This window comes from Aotus nancymaae, unplaced genomic scaffold, assembly GCF_030222135.1.
Source record: "Aotus nancymaae isolate 86718 unplaced genomic scaffold, 86718_ANA_hifiasm-v0.15.2.pri h1tg000007l, whole genome shotgun sequence".
NCBI classification, from domain to species: Eukaryota; Metazoa; Chordata; class Mammalia; order Primates; family Aotidae; genus Aotus; species Aotus nancymaae.
The window spans coordinates 33352580-33374821 of NW_026988418.1; the positions used below are offsets into that span (position 1 = coordinate 33352580).

Below are 22242 nucleotides of genomic sequence, written 5' to 3' on the forward strand. Positions count from 1 at the left end.
GAGTGAAAATAATACTAATTCTACATAAACTCTTTCAAAACATAGAGGAAAGAACAGCTCCCAATTCATCTTATAAGGCCAGCATTACTTTGATACCAAAAGCAGATAAATACATTAAAAGAGAAAAAAACAAAAACTGCAGGCCAAAATATCTAATGATTATAGACCCAAATTCCTGAACAAATTTAGCAAATCTATATAAAGGATAATACACCATGACCAAATGTGAGTTATCTTAAAACTGCAAGGCTGGTTTAACATTTGAAAATTAATCAATACAATCTACCATATCAACAGAAAAATGAGAAATACTATGTAATCATCAAGAAACACACACACAAAAAAGTCTGACAACATTTAACAATAAAAACTCAGAAAAAGGGAACTCCTTCAACCTTATAAAAAGCATCTGTGAAAAAGCTAAAACTAACATCATAGTTAATGGTAGAAGATGCAGTGCTTTCTCTGTGAAATAGTATACAAGGCAAGGATGCTCATTTTTACTACTTTAATATTTTACTAGAGGTCTTGACCAATGCAGTAAGACAAAAAGAAAAAAAGAAAGAAAAAAAAGGAACAAAAGGCATTCGGATTGGACAAAAAGTAAAACTGTCCCTATTAACAGACAACATGATCATCTATGTACAAAGTGCTAAGGAATCTACAAAAAAATTATATGCAATCAATGAGTTTAGAAAGGTCACAAAATTCAAGCTCAATATGAAAAATAACTGTGTTTCTATGTATTAGCAATCAAATAAAAATTTTTCAAAATGCTAAAAGATTTACAAGACATCCAAAACCATGAAATAGTATTAAATTTACAAAATATGTACAAGATCTGTAGTATGAAAACACAAAACCTTACTATGAAAACTTAAAGAAGGTCTAGCTAAGTAGAGAAATGTAACATATGACAGTTTGGAAGACTCCACATTATAAAGATGCCGCTTCTCCCCAACGTGACTTACAGATTCAGCACAATCCTAACAAAAATACCAGAAGGCTTTTCTGTAGAAATTAACAAACCAATTCTAAATGTGTATTGAAATGCAAAAGAACTAAATTAGGTCAAACAATTTTGAAATAAAAGAACAAAACAGGAGGCTTTATAGTATTTTATATCAAGTCTGACCATAAAGCTACATTTGTCAAGATAGTGTGGTATTAGCATAAGGATAAACATATAGGTCAATGGAAAAGGAGTTCAGAAAAAAATTCCACACAATAAAATACTGAAAATTTGTTTTTAACAAAAGTGCCAATATAATTTAATAAAAAAGGAATCATATTTACAGCAAATGGTACTGGAATAACTATAAAATAAACTATAAAAATGAACCTCAAACTCTATCTTGTGACACACTCAAAAATTAACTCCAAATGGAACACAGACTTACATGTAAACGATGAAACTATAAAAATTCCAAAAAAAAAAACCAGAGGAAAAAATTTTCACAGCCATCAGATGAGCCAAAAAAAGTCTTGAAACAGAAAAAAGTGAATCATAAAAAAAAAATTGATAAACTGGATTTCATAAAAATGTGTAACTTACATGTTTCTAAAGCCACCATTAAGAAAATAAGCTAGAATAAAAAAAAAAGGAAAAAAAAAGAAAACAAAAGAAAAAACAAAAAAGAAAATAAGCTACACTGGGAGAAAATATTAGATAGCTACTGATACAGATATCTGAGAGGGAGTTGTATCTCAAATATATACAAAGTCTTGTTACTCAAGAATAAAAGTCCATTTTTTTTTAAAAAAAGACAAAAATTGGAACAAACACTTAACAGAGATATATAAATGGCTAACAAGCAGTGGAAAAGATGCTCAACATCAATAGTTTCAAAGGAAATGCAAATTGAAACCACAAGGAGCTACTCCAACACAGCCACAAGAATGGTTAATATTTAAAAGACTGAAAATACAAAGTGCTGGTAATGTGATGTGAAACAACTCAATCTCTCAAATGTTGCTAGTGGGAAACAGTTTGGTGAATTCTTATAATGTTAGATAAATGTTTTTTGGTTTTTTTTGAGACAGAGTCTCACTTCCTTACCCAAGCTAAAGTGCAGTGGTGCACTCTTGGCTCACTGCAACTTCCACTTCCCGGGCTCAAGTAATTCTCCTACCTCAGCCTCACAAGCAGCGGGGCTTATAGGCATGTGCCACCACACCTGGCTAATTTTTGTATTTTTAGTAGAGGCAGGGTTTCACCATGTTGGCCAGGCTGGTATCGAACTCCCTGCCTCAAGTGATCCGCCCACCTCGGCCTCCCAAAGCGTTGGGATTACATGCCAGCATGTATACTTACTGCTATACAATACAGCAATTCCATTGTCAGGTATGGATTCAACAGAAATGATGTCTACACAAAGACTTGTACATGAGGCACAGAGCTCCACCATCTTATCCCACCACTGCTCAAGACACAGACATGCCTTCTGTTTCTAAGTCCCTATGAAATGTTTCTTTCTAAGGAAAAAAAAAACTATACAAGAAAGTTTATGGCAATTTTATTCATAACAGCCCCACACTGGAAACCCCTCAAATGTCCATCAACAGGTTAATGGATAAACAAATTGAATTTTATACATAAAATGAACTATTACTCAACAATTTTAAAAACTGCTGGCTGGGTGTGGTGGCTCATGTCCATAATTGCAGCACTTTGGGAGGCCATAGTAGGAGGACCATTTGAGCCCAGGGGTTTAAGACCAACCTGGGAAAAATAGCAAGACTTTATCTCTATTAAAAAGAAAAAAATTAGCCAGGCATGGTGGCACACACCTGTAGTCCCAGATACTTAGGAGACTGAAGCAGAAGGATCACTTGAGACCAGGGGTTTGAAGTTGCAATGAGCTACAATTGTGCCACTGTACTCTAGTCTGGGCAACAGAGGGAGAGATCCAGTTTCAAGAAAAAAAAGGACAACTGATGTAAACAGCATGGATGAAACTCAAAAGCATGATGCTGAGCAAAAGAAGCCTTCAACAACAACAACAACAACAACAAAATTGCAAATGTATTATTTCATTTACATGCAATTATAAAAGAAGTAAAATTAATCTACATTGACAAAAAACAGATCTGTAGTTATGTGGAGCCAACAGTAGGACTGACAGCAAAGGGGGACAAGTAAACTTTTCAAGATGTTGAAAATGTTCTATATCTTGATTGCAGTAGTGGTTACATGATTGCATATATCTGTCAAAACTCATTGAACTGTAAATGGATGCAATATACTCTCTGTAAATGGTAGTTCAATAATGTTAATCCCAAAAAAGAATAATTTTAAAATAGAGATAATATAATATATCAAAGCAATTCTATGGGAAAAAATACACACATATAATCTATATCACAGGGTAGATACAATATCCTTAAGCAGTACTGCTCAATAGAACTTTCTACAATGATGGAAATGCCGTACATTGGCACTATTCAATATGATAGCTACTAGCCACATATGGCTACTGAGCATTGCAATGTAGTTAAAAGTAACTGATGAACTTGATTTTTAATTTTATTTAATTTTGATTATTTAAAATTTAAAAAGCCAACTTGAGTACAAGCTTCCACAACAGACGACATGGCCCTTAACAAGTACTGCGGGGGAAAAAGGATGTATTTTCTTTCTTTTTTTTTTTTTTTTTGAGAGACTGTCACCCAGGCTGGAGGGCAGGGATATGGTCATAGCTCACTGCAGCCTTGAACTCACAGGTTCAAGAGATCCTCCTGCCTCGGTCTCACAAGTAGCTAGAACTATGAGGACTACAGGCATGTGCCACCACATCCAGCCAATTTTTAAGTTTTTTGTAGAGATTAGGTCTCATTATGTTGCTCAGATCGGTCTCAAACTCCTGGGCTCAAGTGATCCTCCCACCTTGGCCTCCCAAAGTGCTGGGATTATAGACACAAGCAATCATACCTGGTCCCCGGCCTTCCCCAGTTTTTCTTTCTTTTTTTTTTTAAGCAAACTGTCTTACTCTTTTTTCCACTGGTAACAGCTAACTACAGAAATGAGGACTCACAAATGGGTTGATCACAGAGAACTATCTACTTTGGGGAGGATATTTATATGATATGGGTGGATAAAGAGACAGAGAAGAAATTTTTAAAATGCTTAAAATGCGTTTGCACAGAAGCATAAAAAAAATGTGGCCAGGCACGGTGGCTCACGCCTGTAATTCCAGCACTTTGGGAGGCCGAGGCAGGTGGATCACCTGGGGTCAGGAGTTCGAGACCAGCCTGACCAACATGGTGAAACCCCGTCTCTACTAAAAATACAAAAATCAGCTGGGCATGGTGATGGGCACCTGTAATCCCAGCTACGTGGGAAGCTGAGGCAGGAGAATTGCTTGAACCCAGGAGGCGGAGGGTGCAGTGAGCTAAGATGACACTATTGCACTCCAGCCTAGGCAACAGAGTGAGACTCATTTAAAAAAAAAAAAAGGAATATGTAGCCAGTAAACTATAGGAGCAACAAACCATGAAATTTAAAAATCTTTTTTTGACTTTTTTAGACAATGTGAACATAGACATCACGATCACCCATAGTAATGATAACTATTTCCTTAAGGCAGAAAATCATACCCAATTCCCATTAAGGTCCATATTCTAGCCTATGCCAATTCCAGTCTTCCAAAAAACAGTAAACATGTTAAATTATGATACACAGTATGGTATCTCAAACCACCGATCTAAGAGTCCAGGACCTAAGGTTGTGGTTTAAACCCTGCAACTAATCATATTGGTCAGTAACCTTAATATGGTATTCTCTGGTCCCCAGTTTCCTTGTTGATTAAATGAGAGGTCCCCATTGACAATTAAATGCTAGGACCTAACAACAGTAGTACAAAAAGGGTTACGCTAGGTTTGAGGTAGTATTCTGATGATAACAGCTTATCCTACAAATGTTATTCACTGAATAACCAATTATGAGCACTTTAAAAGAATAAACCAAGAAATCAAATCACTATGTAAAAAATCAGGGAAAGCTCATCGATAAGCATTTCAGTTTTCTCCATTGTAGTTTATTCACGGCCACCAACAGACTCATACATTAAAGAACCTCATACTGGCAAAGCACAATACTGCACTCTCACTTTCAGATTATCTTTAAATTTTAATAAAAAATACACACAAATACACATCCCAAAGATATAAAGAGTTATATGAAAAGCATCAACTTAGTTGAAGCTTGAGTTTGACTCAAAGGGATATATATATCTTTGTGATTTAGACCATCTGAGCCATTATTAAGTTAGAAAGCATAACGGGAGCTGTTCTGTCCTAAAGTCCAGAAGGACATTGTAAGAAAAATGAAACAATGCTTAACATATGAAAAGGAAAACATTTTTACCAATCTCTGTGAGAGAAAAATATACCGAAATTTATTACTTTGAGAGTACCTTCAGCTTTATGATGAAAATAAGTCTTAACGAAACTGTAATTCCATTTTTCTCAGTCTGGTTTTTTCCTATGACAGTATCTATGACTGAGGGTGTCCACTTGTTATCTAACTCCTCCTTTTCCTCTCCTACTCTAGAAACATATTAAAATGCAAATGGCTGAGTATGACAATAATACAGGAATAATTTAAATTTGCATTAATTTATCAAAAAAGCTGACATTGGTAATAATAACTTGACAAATACATTTCAAGAGGTTGAGGCACTAAAATTTAACAATTATTTTAATGAATCAAGAAACAGGAATAGGACTTTCAATTAACAATCTAGTTCCTTGTCTTGTAATCCAAACAAAAAGACTTCCCTAGATTTTAATAGACTAAAATTAAATGTTCACATGGTACTGGTACCAAAACAGAGATACAGACCAATGGAACAGAACAGAGGCCTCAGAAATAATGCCACACATCTACAACCATCTGATCTTTGACAAACCTGACAAAAATAAGGAATGGAAAAAGGATTCCCTATTTAACAAATGATGTTGGGAAAACTGGCTAGCCATATGTAGAAAGCTGAAACTGGATCCGTTTCTTACACCTTATACAAAAATTAACTCAAGATGGATTAAAGATTTAAACATAAGACATAATACCATAAAAACCCTAGAAGAAAACCTAGGCTTAAACACCAAAACCAATTGCAACAAAAGCCAAAATAGACAAGTGGGATCTAATTAAACTAAAGAGCGTCTGCACAGCCAAAGAAACTATCATTAGCGTGAACTGGCAACCAACAGAATGGGAAAAAATTTTTGCAATCTACCCATCCGACAAAGGGCAAATATACAGAATCTACAAAGAACTTAAACAAATACACAAGAAAACAAACAAACTAACTAAAAAAACCACACATCAAAAAGTGGGCAAAGGATATGAACAGACACTTCTCAAAAGAAGACATTCATGCAGCCAAAAAACATATGAAAAAAAGCACATCATCACTGGTCATTACAGCAACGCAAATCAAAACTACATCGAGATACCATCTCATACCAGTTAGAATGGTGATCATTAAAAAATCTGGAGACAACAGATGCTGGAAACGATGTGGAAAAATAGGAATGCTTTTACACGTTGGTGGGAGTGCAAATTAGTTCAAACATTGTGGAAGACAGTGTGGCAATTCCTCAAGGATGTAGATACAGAAATACCATTTGACCCAGCAATCCCATTACTAGGTATATACCCAAAGGATTATAAATCATTCCATTATAAAGACACATGCACACATATGTTTATTGTGGCTCTGTTCATAACAGCAAAGACTTGGAACCAATCCAAATGCCCATCAATGAAAGACTGGATAAGAAAATGTAGCACATATACTCCATGGAATACTATGCAGCCATAAAAAATGATGAGTTCATGCCCTTTGCAGACATGGATAAAGCTGGAAATCATCATTCTCAGCAAATTGACACAAGAATAGAAAACCAAACACTGCATGTTCTCACTCATAAGTGGGTGTTGAACAATGAGAACACATGGACACAGGGAGGGGAACATCACACACCAGGGCCTGTCAGGGGGCGAGGGGCTAGAGGAGGGTTAGCAGGGGGTGGGGGAATAGGGGAGGGATAGCATTAAGAGAAATACTTTATGTAGATGATGGGTGTTGTGGTCCGTGAGATTGGCACGTTTGCCGGGGGTTTCTTGACCAGCAAGAGGGTCCCAATACCTGGAAGAGAGAGTGCGCAGAAGAAAAGAACGACAGGAAAGTTTTGGGGTCTGGAGGGCTGACGAGGATTGCCCAAGTCAGCGATTTATTTTGTGCACAGGGTCTCATTATATACCCTTTAGCCTGCAGTGGCTGACGTCAGGTTACTTAGTGAGGTAACTACAACAAAGGAGAAGAGAAAATCACAACATTACAAGCCTAGGGTTCAAGTTAAAACTAGTAAAAGGAGAAGCATACAATCAACTGTCATAAAGATTGATCAAGAAGTCATAAAACAAACAGGTGACCTTTTCTACTTATCCGATAATCGAAACACAGAAACAAGATCACATTTTACAATGGTCAAACCAAGGTATAAATCTTAGAGGTAACAATTTCAAATGTCATATGAATAGTCACAAGCTTTAGTGAGTACCTGGTAACGGAGTTATAAAACAAGCCCAGAGCAGAAACTTTAAGAAATAGAATGTGCAGTGAAACCACAAAGCCTTCACCCAGCCAAGCTGTTAGATCAGTGAACCAGAAAACTTCTGCAAAATCAAACTTTCTGCACTTCCTTCTTTCCCTTAGCTCGACTGCGTCCAGGAGGGGAGAAATGTGTCTGGGCTCAAACTCCATTATGGCAGAGACACTTAGGGGTCTCTACGCTGGAGCGATCCCCACAGATGGGGTGATGGATGCAGCAAACCACCATGGCACATGTATACCTATGTAACCTGCACGTTCTGCACATGTACCCCAGAACTGAAAGTACAATAAAAAAAATTAAATGTTCATCTTAAGATTCTGGCACATATATAAACACACATGTATATGTGTGTGTGTATATGTAATCCATACATATATATGGGCTTTCCTCTTGCTTTAATTTCTAAGAATTGTTTAAGAATTAGCTTGTTTTAACAATCAGCTTACCTGGAAGCACAGTTTTTTCTGGAATTATGTGTTATTAAAATATCCTGGATACTTTAATAAATCCTCGTTAGCTATTTAGAAATATCACAATAAGTTCTATTAAACCACCAATAGTCAAAATACAGAATGAAGCTAAATAGTAAAACAGAACATGGTTTATATAGATTTAAGATGGTTATTTAAAACCTTAGTAAATATAGTTTGTGTTAACTTCTTTTTTTTTGAGACAGGATCTTACTGTCACCCAGACAGTGGTCAGATCACAGCTCACTGCAGCCTCGACCCCTCTGACCCAGGTGATCCTCTTGCCTCAGCCTTCCAAGTAGCTGGGAATACAAGTATGTGCCACCATATCTGGCTAATTTTTGTATTTTTAGTAGAGATAAGGTTTTCCCTTGTTGCCCAGGCTGCTCTTGAACTTTTAGGCTCAAGTGATCTGCCTGCCTCGGCCTCCCAAAGTGCTGGGATAAAAGGTATGAGCCACCACACCCGACCCTGTGTCACACTTTTTATTCTGTCCTAATAAACTATACATATTGAATAAGGTAAATTCTCATTATCCTAAAACAGTATGTTTTCTTAATGCTTAAGTGCCCTAGACCTAATTACTTAATTACACAAACAAAAACTAACCAAACTGCTCTCCTCAAAATAAGGCAGGATAGCCTTATGCCCATATTTCCCTTTCAAATAATTGGTTTCCAAGCTAATTTGAATGGCTTGTTTAATGAATTGTCCTCTTACCAATTTGTCTTTCAGATCGACAGTACAGTTTCCATTAGAATTTACAGTATTCTTTTGGTCCGAACTCTGGCACCTTTTACTTTTCCTTGGTTTTAGATAATCATTCAATAACCTTCCTGCACTACTTTTCTGCCATGGTCATGCAACTGGAAAGTAACAATCAACACCTCCTTTACAACTCCATCTTCATTTTATCTAGTCCAATGAAAAAGAACTACAACATTTGTATTGAATCAAACTGACAATATTTTCTCATGTTGCGGCTCATAAAGAGAGTTGTCACTTACACATACAATATTTTTCTTAGAAGTTGGTTATTAACAATTATTTCTATTTGAGAATATCTTTCTAAATAAGTTATAGAACTACACTCAGAATGGATACTTAAAAATTGCTAACAAAATTTGAATGTTTAAATATTAATACATATTAATTAGTCCTATTACATACAGTCATATTATATATAGTCTTAAGATGGACTATTATGGACACATATGTAGTCATAAGATGGACTATCATACAGCCACTAAAAATAAGATTTTTTTCAAGTGACAATGAAAATATACAAATAGGCTGGGCGCGGTGGCTCACGCCTGTAATCCCAGCACTTTGGGACGCCAAGGCAGGCAGATCACAAGGTCAAGAGATTGAGACCATAGTGGCCAACATGGTGAAACCTCGTCTCTACTAAAAATACAAAAAATTAGCCAGACATAGTCGTGTGCACTTGTAGTCCCAGCTACTACTAGGGAGGCTGAGGCAGAAGAATCACTTGAACCGGGAGACAGAGGTTGCATAAGCCAAGACTGCACCACTCACTCCAGCCCAGTGTCAGAGAGAGACTCCGTCTCAAACAAACAAACAAATTAAAAAATAAAATGTACAAATAGAAGTCAGAAAAACAGGAGTCAGTACAATTCTAAATTTATTAAAAATAAAAAGTAGGGCCAGGCACAACAGTTCATGCCTATAATCCTAGCACTTTGGGAGGCTGAAGTGGGCAGAGCACTTGAGCTCAGGAGTTAAAGACCAGTCTGAGCAACATAGCAAGACTTCATCTCTACAAAAAATATAAAGATTGGCCAGGCATGGTGGCACATGCCTGTAGTCTCGGATACCTGGAAGGCTGAGGTGGGAAGATAACTTTTGAGCTCAGGAGGCCAAGGTAGCCGTGAGCTGTGATCTTACCACTGCATTCCAGCATGGGCAACAGAGTGAGATGCTGTCTCAATAAATAAATAAACCAAATTAAATTAAAAGTAGAAGTCAAATTATACATAGATACACACACACACTGTATTGGAAGAAAAATCTCCAAAAGCATTAACAGTGATTAATGCTGGCTGGCTTCTTCACTTTTTATGCTTTTCTATATAGTTTCTAATCTTTCTACAACAGACATGCTTTTATAAACAAGAAAATAATAAACGGCATTTTCAAAAAAGAATTAGAGCCTACAAAAAGAAAGTACACTTTATCCTTCACATATGAGTTTGAATTGCACAGGTCCACTTATATATGCATTTTCTGCTGCCTCTGCTATCGATAAGAAAGCAAGACCATCCCCTCCTTTTCCTCTTCCTCCTTAGCCTGCTCAACGTGAAGATGATGAGGATGAAGACCTTTATGATGATCCACTCTACTTGATGAATAGTAAATATATTTTCTCTTCCTTATGATTTTCTTAATAACATTTTCTTTTCTCTAGTTTGGTAAGAATATAGTATATAATACATGTAAGATACAAATACATGTTGACTGTTCATGTCATCAGTAAGGCTTCCAGTCAACAGTAAGCTATGAGTAGTTAAGTTTCAGGGGAGTCAAAAGTTATACATGGGTTTTTGACTGCACAAGGGAGTCAGCCCTATAATCCCTGAATTATTTAAGGGTCAACTGTATTCCTAAACACTCCAAAGAGTAACCAGGTTCCAGTTATGGGTAAAAGTTAATACCTTCAAGATGTACTATACCTATACATGTTTACCTGTTTGCTCTTTATCACTGGACTGAGTTAACAGTCTAGTTAATAATCCTATCAGGTTAATAAAATCTCTCACTGCCCTTGTACAGCTTCCATTAAGAAAATTTCTATTTAAGGAGGCTACCATCTAAGAGCAAGAAACAAGAGAATTCTAACTGCTTTTCATTATATGTGTAAAAATTAAAGACTAAGTTTTGTTTCCTTAATGGAGAAATAACTAGAATGGGGTCAGGTACAGTGGCTCATACCCATAATCCCAGTACTTTGGGAGGCTAAGGCAGGAGGATTGCTGATGCCAGGAATTTGAGACCAAGCTGGGCAATATAGCAAGACCCTATCTCTGTGAAAAGTTTAAACATTAGCCGGGCATAATGGTACATGCCTGTGGTCCCAGCTATTCAGGTGGCTGAGGCGGGAGATCACTTGAGCCTAGGGATTCAAGGTTCAATAAACTATTATGTCACTGTACTCTAGCGTGGTCAACAGAATGAGATCCTACCTCTAAAAAAAGAAGGAACAGAAAAAACTCTGCTTTACAAATATGACTATGTAAATGTGAAGAGAGAGAAAGAAATATAACATGAAAATTTTAATTATTTGTTTAACAAATACAATTATTAATAATAAATAAAGCTTACATTAAAACATTTATGAGACTATAAACTGAAAGTGTCATTAATCTATTTCCTCTACAACTAGATCTGGAAGAAACATAGATAGTAGATAAACAATAAATGCTATTTGAATAAGTATCTGTGTAACTCCCTATAGCATACAAAATAGTTTTATATTTATCTCATATATTTAAAATAAAATATCTCATTGTCTATATATATATATATATATAGAGAGAGAGAGAGAGAGCGTGCAAGAGAGACAGCAAGAGAGAGAGTGCAATCTGAAAGAAGCCATGTCTTAAAATATCTTTTGAGCGTGGCATGGTGGCTCATGCGTGTAATCCAAGCACTTTGGCAGGATGAGGTGGCAGGATTGCTTGAATCCAAGAGTTCAAGACCAGCTTGGACAATGTAGTGAGACCCAGTTTCTACAAAAAAATACAAAAAGTAGCTGGATTTGATGGCACACACATCTGTAGTCCTAGCTACTTGAGAGGCTGAGGAGGGAAGACAGCTTGAGCCCAAGACTTTGAGGCTACAGTGAGCCATGATTGAGCCACTGCACTCCAGCCTGGGTGACATATAAAGCATAAAGACTCTGTCTATTAAAAAAAAAAAAGAAGAAAAGAAAAAAAACTAAATATCTTTTGAATCTAATTCATAATTTGAGGTAATAATATTTGGGGATAAAAATAAAGACAATAAGACTTTTTAAATTAACATATATTAAAATACAATAATGTGCAAGGAATCAGCACAAGGGACAAGTTAGTAAAAGTTTATCAGAAAAGAAAATAATCACTTTCTGTAATTACTTTTGACCAGGTCAAAAACACCTCTGCAGCATTTATCTAGACTTCATATGACACAAAATTTAAGAATCATAACCAACAAGCCACCAGCCTATTTATATATGTCACTTATGCACTGAATAATCAGTTACTGAGCAGAAACAAGTGGCATAAAAAGACAAATATGATCAACAATAAGATCTTATCATATGATCCAATGATCATGCTCCTAGGCTCTTACCCAAATGAGCTGAACACATATCCAGACAGAAACCTGAACATGAATGTTTATAGCTGCTTTATTCATAACTGACAAAAACTGGAAGTATCCAAGATGTGTTTCAAAAGGTGAATGGATAAACAAAATGGTACATCCATACAATGGAATATTACTCAGCAATAAAAAGAAATAAATGATTAAGTCATCGAAAATACATGGATGAACCTTAAATGCATACTGATTAGTTAAAAAATCAGTTCAAAAAGGTTACATACTGGTATGATTTGAATTAAGAGATATTCTGGAAAAGGTAAAACTACAGAAACAAGAAAAAGATCAGTGATTGCCCACAGTTCAGGGGAAGATGGGTGAGGAATGAATGGGTAGAGCACAGGGAATTTTTAGGGCAGTGAAATTATTCTGTATGATACATTACATGCATTTGTCAATTTCATAGAACTGTACAACAATAAGAACGAACCCTAACAAACTTCAGTTAATAATATGAACTTCAGTTAATAATAATGTATCAATATTGGTTATCAATTATAACAAATGTTCTACATTAATTCAAGATGTTAATAACAGGAAACTGGAAGCTGGAAACAGAGGGTATATGGGAATATAATGTACCATCTGCTCAACTTTCATTAAAACAGTTCTTTAAAAAATTTTAAAGTATGGTTGTTTGGGGGAAATCATTATTAGTATTATTTTAGAGACAGGATCTCACTCTGTTGCCCAAGCTGGAGTGCAATGGCACAATCATAGCACTCACTGCAGCCTCAAACTCCTAGGCTCAAGCGATCCTCCCACCTCAGTCTTCCAAGTAGCTAGGACTACAGATGCACATCAACACGTCCATCTAATTCTTTTATTTTTTGTAGTGATGGGGTCTCGCTATGTTGCCCCAAGCTGGTCTTGAATTCCTGGCCTCAAGTGATCCTCCTGCCTCTCAATCTCCTAAAGTGCTGGGATTACAGGTGTGAGCTACTGTCATTATTAAAGTACAGGATGCTGAAAAGAGGCCACAGAGTAAATAGTTAAGGGAAAAGTTTAGAAAGGTTTTCATATGCTGTGCTAAAAACTTTACCTATACTTTATCTTCTAGGCTATGGAAAGTCATTGAATGTTTTAAGTGATGTAAGATCTGTTTTGGAAAAATGATTCTTGGTAATGACACTAGGATTTAGAGAATGAGGGTAGTAGTTGTTGTTGTTGTTTATAGACAGGGTCTCACCATACTGTCCAGGCTAGAGTGCAGTGGCTATTCACAGGTGCAATCATAGGGCATTACAGCCTTAAACTCCTGGGCTCAAGTGATCCTCCTGCCTCAGCCTCTGGAGTAGCAAGAGTGAGATGTAAAGTAAAAATTCCAGGAAACCAGTTACAAGGTTACTGCCATGGTGACAGCAATGGTGAATTTGTACCGTGTACTTTTTATATACCAGGCACTTTACCTCATATTATCTCATTTAAACCTTAATAGGTCCTGTTATTATTCCTGCATAATAAATGAGAAATTAGGGCACAGAGTGATTAACCATCTCAATGTTATGTGAGCAAAAATAGGAAGATAAGCACGACCCCGTAAGGAACCACAAATAGTTCAGAATTATACTGGTTTGCCTATCAAAGGTTCAGTGACAAGTGACGAAACTGAAGGATCCATACAGCCAGACAGGCAAAGACCTTCTATATTATGGTAACAGGGATTCATTTTTTATATAAAAGCTACAAATACCATGAGCTTCTCCCATTTATATTTTTCCTTCCTATGAAATACTGTTTATTCACTCATTTAAAATCATTTTATATACCAGGTAATGTGTTAGATTCTGATTACACAACAATAACCGAAGCACTTCTTATCCATATCATTACGGAAGTAAGGGTCAAAATCCATGTGCTCTCTTAAGGTTTAACAGACTAAACCACCTGAGTCTAGTCAGTAAGTACATTCTAGCACACCAATTATGATTTCAGAACACTCATTCATTTACTTATTGCTTCCACAATATTTAAGAAGACTCTATTTTCAGTGATAGAAATATTTTCTATCACTTGAAAATATAAATATTTTCAAGCACTATTTTCAGCGATAGAAATACAACAATGAACAAAACAAAACAAAGCTCACTGACTTCATGGAATTAACTTTTTGGTTGGAGGGCAGAGAAGACAAAAAACATAAATGATATAAATTCTGATGTAATAAATGCTATTAAAAATTAAACAGGTAAGAGAACAGAGTGTTGGTAACTATAACTTAAGTATGCAAGTTTAGAGAAAAATGTTCCAGGTTTTGGGGAAACCAAGTATATATATAAGCACAACTACGTAGTTTGAAAATGTTTACGTTCCCATTGATCGAAAACTCTTTTTGGCAGAGTAGGGATTCTTTTTCATATGTCCTTTTATTCATCCAGCAAGTATTTGTTTGCCTAATCTACTTTATAACTGTCACAATAAGAAAGCAATCATTAGAAGAAAAATGGAAGGTTTTAATCAGTCTTATAACCTAAATATAAATGAAGAAAAACATTACAGGAGGAATGCTCTATTTCTCCATCTCTCCATTTCCCTCCCTCTCTCTCTCTCTCTCTCTCTCACACACACACACACACACACACACACGACAATCAGAAGAGCGTCCGGCCATTTATTTATGGTATACAGATTTGTGTTTGTTGGTCTTTACCAGGTTTCTCAGGATGTCCCCACATTCAAACACTGTGTGTGGTATCTATTCTGATTTTCAACTTAGAAATTATGCTCATTGTTCCTTGTAATTAGGACTCTGCACAGTTGCATTCAGAAGGGCGTCTCGGCAGGGAACAGTGCAGGTTCACAAAGGAGCAGATAAAATATAGAATTTTAGCTTTGGTAAGTGCCCTTGAAGATCAAAATAAGAGAAGTAAAATAAGGCCCAAAGAAACAAACGATTTGCCTGTGATCTGATAACTAGTTTCGTCACATATTATGTTGTTCATCCCACAGAATGTGGGAATTCCAGAAAGCGCCCCGTTTAAATTTAGACCGTATTTTTAGCAATCAACAGAGATTGCTGGAACCTGGGAAGGAATTGAACTAGGCTGACCAAGCCGGTCGAAATGAGCAAAGGGATTAGATCAGAGCACAGAAATTCTGGCTAGCAGTCTGAGAAAGGGGGCCAAAGCCAGCCCAGAGAAAAGGGAAGCCGCCTGGGCCAAAGGCTTTCTGACAGGAGACACAATAGGGTCGTACTTCTGGGTCTTACCTTCACTGAGGTTTCTACCAGACAGGTTTAACTGGCCGCTCTTCCTCGCTGCCTTCAATAGCCCTTGGGGTACCGAGGTACCGCAGTCTCTACCACCTGCTTTGAAACCAGCGCGGGGATCCGGCCCCGCCACCCGCTTCATGCGCGACATGTTCAAAGTCCCAGGTCCAGAAACTGCAGCTCCGCCCACGACGCTTAAAGGTGGTGCCGCTGGGATGCCCCGCCCCTTTCGTGAGCGCGCGCTCTGTGCACTGGGATCGCGGCCTCGCGCTGGGCCTTCACTCTCTGCGGCGCAGCCCAGATGTCGTCAGCACCAGCCCCTGGGCTGGAGGACAGAGAAGCCTTTTCCGTTGCCGGTGCCGGCGTACCGTTCTAGAATTACTTCGCTCAAGTAAGTGCGTTTAACGGGCTTAAAAGGGGCATTCGGGTTTATTGCTTGCACTGTTACTGCGACTCCAACCTTATCCTCAGTGCTTCCACCGTGGCGAGCGTATCGGGAAAGATAACCTCTCTTCTCCCCTCTCCTAGTCTGAACGTGGGCCTTGACTAAAACTTGAGATCTGGGCGCGGTCGGCAGCCTTTCTGGACCCCAGCCTGTGTTTGTCGCTTGTGGTGGTGGCGCCAGACCTCCGGCGTACGGAGCAAAACAGATTTTCTGTTCTTAGGGCCTGTACTCTGACACCATTCTCGTTGTATAGAGGGTATAGCCCAGCAAAGGAGGTAATGTGAAATGGAAGCACTGGCAACATAGAAGACGAAAAACGTTAAAATGTAATAAATGTTCTGTGTACCAGTTTAGGGAGACAAGTAGTGGTACAAGCTTTAGTGACGCTCAGACAGCTTGGATTTTGGAGCCCTAAAAAGCGAGTTCAAATCTCCGCTGCTTCTATACTTTACAAACTATGTTAACTTTAGGCAGTTTACTCAACCGCTTGTAAACCTCATTCCTTGTTTTCATTACTTTAGGGATAATTCCTACCGCATACGGTTTTTGAAATAATCAAGTGAAAATAAAAACTTGAATCTTGAGCTCTTGGTAAGTTCAGAATAATAGCAAATGAAAATTTTGTTCAATAAGTCGGTGTTTCCTAGGAAATTAAAGTTTCCATCTGAAATGTAAGGCTTATTGATTAATTCAACAAGTAATGATTAAGATTAATCCTGCCTAGTATGTACTATCCTGGGTGCTAGACTATTCATTTGCCTGAAGTGATTCTGTTTTGAAATCATATGCCGGTGAATACCCTTCTAACCCCCATCAGGTCTACTGAGGATTGGTAGAATAGTTGGATGAGGGCCCTTTGACAAATTATGCATCATGCACTTTTACCTGAGTCCAGGTTATTGCTACCTGTAAAATTCGGTTTTTAACTCTACCCTTTTTTTTTCCCGTAGTTCTGTAGAGACATTTACACTAATATCGAACAAGAGAAAGTTACCAGTAGTTGTTACTCTATTAAGAAAGGAAGAGAGTGGGTTTTTGTTTTTTTGAGACAAGGTCTCGCTCTGTCGCCCGAGCTGGAGTGCACTGACGTGATCCCGACTTACTGCAACCTCCGCCTCCCGGTTCAAGCGACTCTCTTGCCTCAGCCTCCCCAGTAGCTGGGATTATAAGGTGCGTGCCACCACGCCTAATTTTTGTACTTTTTAGTAGAGACGGAGTTTCGCCATGTTGGCCAGGCTAGTCTCAAACTCCCCGCCTCAAGCGATCTTCCCACTTCGGGCTCCCAAATTGCTGGGATTACAGGTGTGAGCCACCGTGCCCAGCCAAGAGTGGGTTTTGAAGCAAAACGACCATAGTAGCTTTTGCAACGTTATTAATGAGGTCCCTGGTCAGCTTGTCTTCACATTAATGGTAATAGCTGCCTTATTGGGCCCATACTAGGCTCAGTGCTAATACCTCTATTTGCTATTTCTTATTTAACACAGTGACTAATTTTTTAGATGAGGAATTTGAGGCTAAAAGGGGTAAAGAAACTTACCAACGTCAAAAGTTTCTCTGAGTAGCATGACCAAGAATTTGAACCTAGACCGTCTCCAAAACTTTTCTTTTTAATCACCATGACTTCCCTAGTGGCTTTCCATAATTCCTAACTTGTCTTTTTTTTTTTTTTTTTTTTAACCCTGCACTCATTGTAAGAGACACAAGTTGTTTTTAAGATTTATTAAAGAACCACCTTTTTCTCTTTTGTGGGAAGTAACAAACTACCTTTGGAAAAATGAATTGGTCAAGTATAAAATTTTACAGTAACCAGCCCTCCCCCTACAACAGATTCTTCTTTCCTTTCAATTTTTTTTTTTTAAGAGACCATGTCTCATTCTGTCACCCATGCTTAAGTATAGTGGTGTGATCACAGCTCACTGCAACCTCGAAATACTGGGCTCAAACAGTGCTCCCACCTCAGCTTCCTGAGTAGCTATCACACCACCGTGCCCAGCTAATTGTTTTTATTTTTGGTAGAAACGAGTCTGTCTGTGTTGCCAAAGATGGTTTTTAACTCCTGGCCTCAAGCTGTCCTTCCATCTGGGGCCTTCCAAAGCACTGGGATTACAGGCATGAGCCACCACACCCTGCCTAGTTCAATTTATTAAAAAATAACAGCAAGGTGTAATCTTTAAATTTGTTGTTCTTAAATATTTCATTATTGACATTTAATGATCCTGTATTAAAGGAAAGTATATCCTGTTTGATGGCAAAGAGTAATTCTGAAAAAAAATCCAGGTGGCCATATGCTTGTGGTAAACTCCAATAGATATAAACTGACATATGTAAGAATGTTACTACTTAACTGTAATACAGTGTGTGTGTGGTCGGGGTGGGGGGGTGTTTTGAGATGAAGTCTAGCTCTATCAACCAGACTGGAGTGCAGTGGCTCGATCTTGGTCACTGCAACCTCCGCCTCCCAGCTTCAAGTGATTCTCCTGCCTCAGCCTCCCAAGTAGCTGGGATTACAGGTGTGTGCCACCATGCCTATCTAATTTATTTGTATTTTTTTAATAGAGGCAGGGTTTCAGCATGTTGGCCAGGCTGGTCTCAAACCCCTGGCCTCATGTGATCCACCCGTCTCAGCCTCCCAAACTGCTGGGATTACAGGTGTGAGCCACCACACCCAGCCTGCTGTATTGTATTTATGTAGTAAGTGCAAATTGAGCAAGTGACAGTGAAAATTTTTACCTTATGGAATAAAGAAAATAATATGTTTTATCTCAAAGTGATGGAAACTGAAAGCTAATCAACTTCAATTGAGCTTCTTTATGAAGTAGGTGTATATATTTATGTGAGAATTAACTCTGTATTTCAGTTTTACTTTAAGAAGAATACACTGAAAGCAAAAACTTTAACTCTTTCAACACTGGCATTTAAGTCAAAGTATTTGCTTTTTTAGAAAAAATGACTTTATATGTACATTACTAAAATAATATGAAATAAATGTCTCCTGTTTCACGGCTGGAGACTGCTACACAGCTACCTTTTGTAATGGACTTGTCTAGCTAGTATTTACTATATTCATTTTATTTAAGTGATGAAAGGCTTCCCTCTTTGAGCTTCTTTTTGCTAAATGAAAAAAGAAAGAGAAGAAACCAAATTTATAGTAAGCCTAGACTGTTATCAAAGTATAGAGCAGCTTGTCTCTACCATTAAAATTTATTAAGACATAGATGAAAGGTCCAATTGTTGGGATGAAATTGTAGTAAGAGTAAATTGAGTTAATTTGTGCAGATTTGCAAGCACATTTGTTTATAAAATGGAGTCAAGTAAGAGCAAAGTGTATTTGTTTTGCAGACAGTCTAGGAAGTTTCTTTTTTTGTAAAGTAACAAATTTAGCCTATTTCGAATTGTATTGTGTTTGTCTTTCAGAATAGACTTATCTAGGAGAGCTCATATCTTACTGTAAAAGTTATTTATGGAGAGAACATTTTCTTTAAAAATTTAGATTTGCTATTTCACATTTGTTTTCCCTTCAGGTCTTTCATCGTCATTTTTAAAAGTAACTAGGAGAAGACATTCTTTTTTTTTTTTTTTTCTGGAACAGAGTCTCACTCTGTTGCTCAGGCTTACTGCAGCCTTGACCTCCCGGGCTCAAGGAATCCCCTGGCTCAATGGATCCTCCCACCTCAGCCTCACAACTAGCTGGGACTACAGGCACTTTGATTTTTTTTGTGTGTGTGTGTAGAGAGAAAGTTTTGCCATATTGCCCAGGCTGTTCTCAAACTCCTGGGCTCAAGCAGCCTACCTGCCTTGGCCTCCCAAAGTGTTGGAATTACAGGCAAAAGCCACCATGCCTGGCCGAGAAGACATTCTTTTCTTTTCTGTGAAGGCAGTACATATTTTGCATTTTTATCGTTTCAAATGTGACTTTGAAATTTGTATTATGTTATTAGAGTTGTGTATGGTAATTTTTTCTAATGGAAAGAGTGCATTTTCTTTAGAATAATGCATTTGTATATTCTTTGCTCTCCCTGCTTCTCTTAACATACTTTTGAATTGTGAAACAGCTTGCTCTAGGAGGTTTAATATTTGATTCTAGTATTTTCTCTCTTCTTTTTTTTTTTCCGAGACAGAGTTTCGCTTTGTCATCCAGGCTGAAATGAAGAGTTCACCGCAGCCTTAAACTCTGGTTCAAGTGATCTTCTGGCCTCAGCCTTCAACCCATGCCCCCCAGTAGCTGCAACTGTAGGCTCATGCCACCACATCCAGCTAATTTTTTAATGTTTTATAGAGATAGGACCTCCCTATATTGCCCAGACTGGTCTCAAACTCCCAGGCTCAAGCAGTCCTCCCACCTCAGCCTTCCAAAGTTCTGGGACTGGCCAGGTATCATCGCTCATGCCTATAATTCCAGCATTTCAGGAGGCCGAGGCAGGCAGATCCTGTGAGTTCAGGAGTTCAAGACCAGCCTGAGCAACATGTTGAAACTCTATCTCTACAAAAAATACAAAAATTACGTGGGCATGGTGGTGTACCACCTGTGATCCCAGCTACTCAGGAGGCTGAGGTAGGAGGATAGCTTGACCACAGAAGGCAGAGGTTGCAGTGAGCTAAGATTGCGTCACTGTACTCCAGCCGGGGCAACAGAGTGAAACCCTGTAAGCCTGGGATTACAGTCATGAGCCACCATGCCCAGCTCTCTCTACTTTCAACACAAAAAAATTTCAGTCCCCAGATTTAGGAAACTTTTTTTCTCTCTTACATAAAGGCTTTTTTTACATGTTAGTTTTATTTACTTGAAGGTAGAAGCATTAGTATAAAAAAATTAACAAAAATGCTTTTAATTTTGGGTTTTTTTTCCTGGTTTATTTTATTATATTATAAAAGAAACTGAAACAAGGGTGGTGGTAAACTAGTCCTGCTTATGTCATTTTCAAAAAAGCACTATAATATTGAGATTTGTTTATTAGTTGTTCTAAAATCAGCTGGAAGTATTTCCTATTATTCACAGTGATTGTTACTCCTAACCTTTAATAGCTAGTGCAGTATTCTTGCTCTTTTAATACGTTCTTTGACTTAAAGTCTCAGATTTTGTATTAATTGTACAGATTTTATGATTTTTTTTGGGGGGGTGGGGGACTTTAAACTAGTAAAGTAATACAGAAGTAAAGTTAGGGCACCAAACCCTATCTTTGTATTACCACATACACTACTGAGTAAGTCTGTTTTAAAAACAATCAATCAAAATCCACTATTTTAAAATTTGACTTTCTATCCACCCCGTCCCACCCACAGTTTTGTTCAGTTGGATTCTGCTTGCAATTTCATTTACTTTAAAAAGGGAAAGACAGTAAATGTTTATGAATGACAAATACTGTTCATATAGCAAAGCTCACCTACAGTTTTAACAAGACAAAATATGGTCCCTGAGACTTTATCCTTAATGTCAACTTAAGGGGAAAAATCTGAATAATCTGGTAGTTTGTTAACAATCACAATCAATAGATTATTAATTTAAAATTTGATACTCAGATTTCTAGGCCACATATTTATACTCACAATTATAATTTGATAAGTCCTAGTTTAGCTTTCAGAATACCTTCAAAACTGCTTACAATTTTTTTCTACCTGAGTTTTTTTTTTCCCATCCTTTGCAATATCACAGTTACATATACTTAAATATTTGAAAGGTATACATCGCTGGAGTGTTGAAATAGTGAACATTTAAATACTTGGGTACCAGTGATGCAAATCTGTGAACCCAGACATCATCATTCCAGAGGTACATGTTTTTCACTCAACGCTAAATTTGTCAACCATCAGTACAACTTTATGACCATCTTAGAGGTGCTGACATTTTTGCTTTTCTTTTTAACTCATTTCCTAGAAATATTCCATCTCTACCATCTTATCCCTCCCCTAAAATAATTACTTGATCAATATATCCAAGTGCTTTAGATTTCAGCCTGAGCTAATTGTGACTTGAAACTAACAACAAGTGACTGGGGTGGCAATTGCAGGAAAGAAACATGGCCCTTAAAAACTACTTACTGTGCTTTATTTTTAGGAACTAAAATTTTTTAATTTTAGTAAAATTGTGAGTAATACTTTACTTTTTCAATATTGTG

The 22242-nt window shown here is 37.4% G+C and overlaps 2 protein-coding genes across 6 annotated transcripts in view; one reads left to right on the forward strand and one right to left on the reverse strand.

The window, feature by feature from the left end:
• The window catches only part of LRRC40 (leucine rich repeat containing 40), a 77457-nt gene extending 61585 nt beyond the window's left edge, over positions 1 to 15872 (reverse strand). The window contains exon 1 of one of the 2 annotated variants that reach the window (XM_012442557.2): positions 15685 to 15872. In XM_012442557.2, coding sequence (XP_012297980.2) covers positions 15685 to 15835 — 151 coding nt within the window. In that variant the 5' untranslated portion in view covers positions 15836 to 15872. The remainder of the gene's footprint in view (positions 1 to 15684) is intronic. The other variant, XM_012442558.3, reaches the window with a different exon arrangement.
• A 118-nt stretch (positions 15873 to 15990) lies between these two features.
• Positions 15991 to 22242, forward strand: part of SRSF11 (serine and arginine rich splicing factor 11) — a 46573-nt gene continuing 40321 nt past the window's right edge. For all 4 annotated transcript variants that reach the window (XM_021667751.2, XM_021667752.2, XM_021667753.2 and 1 more), the window contains exon 1: positions 15991 to 16075. The gene's annotated coding sequence lies outside the window, so the exon portion shown is untranslated. The remainder of the gene's footprint in view (positions 16076 to 22242) is intronic.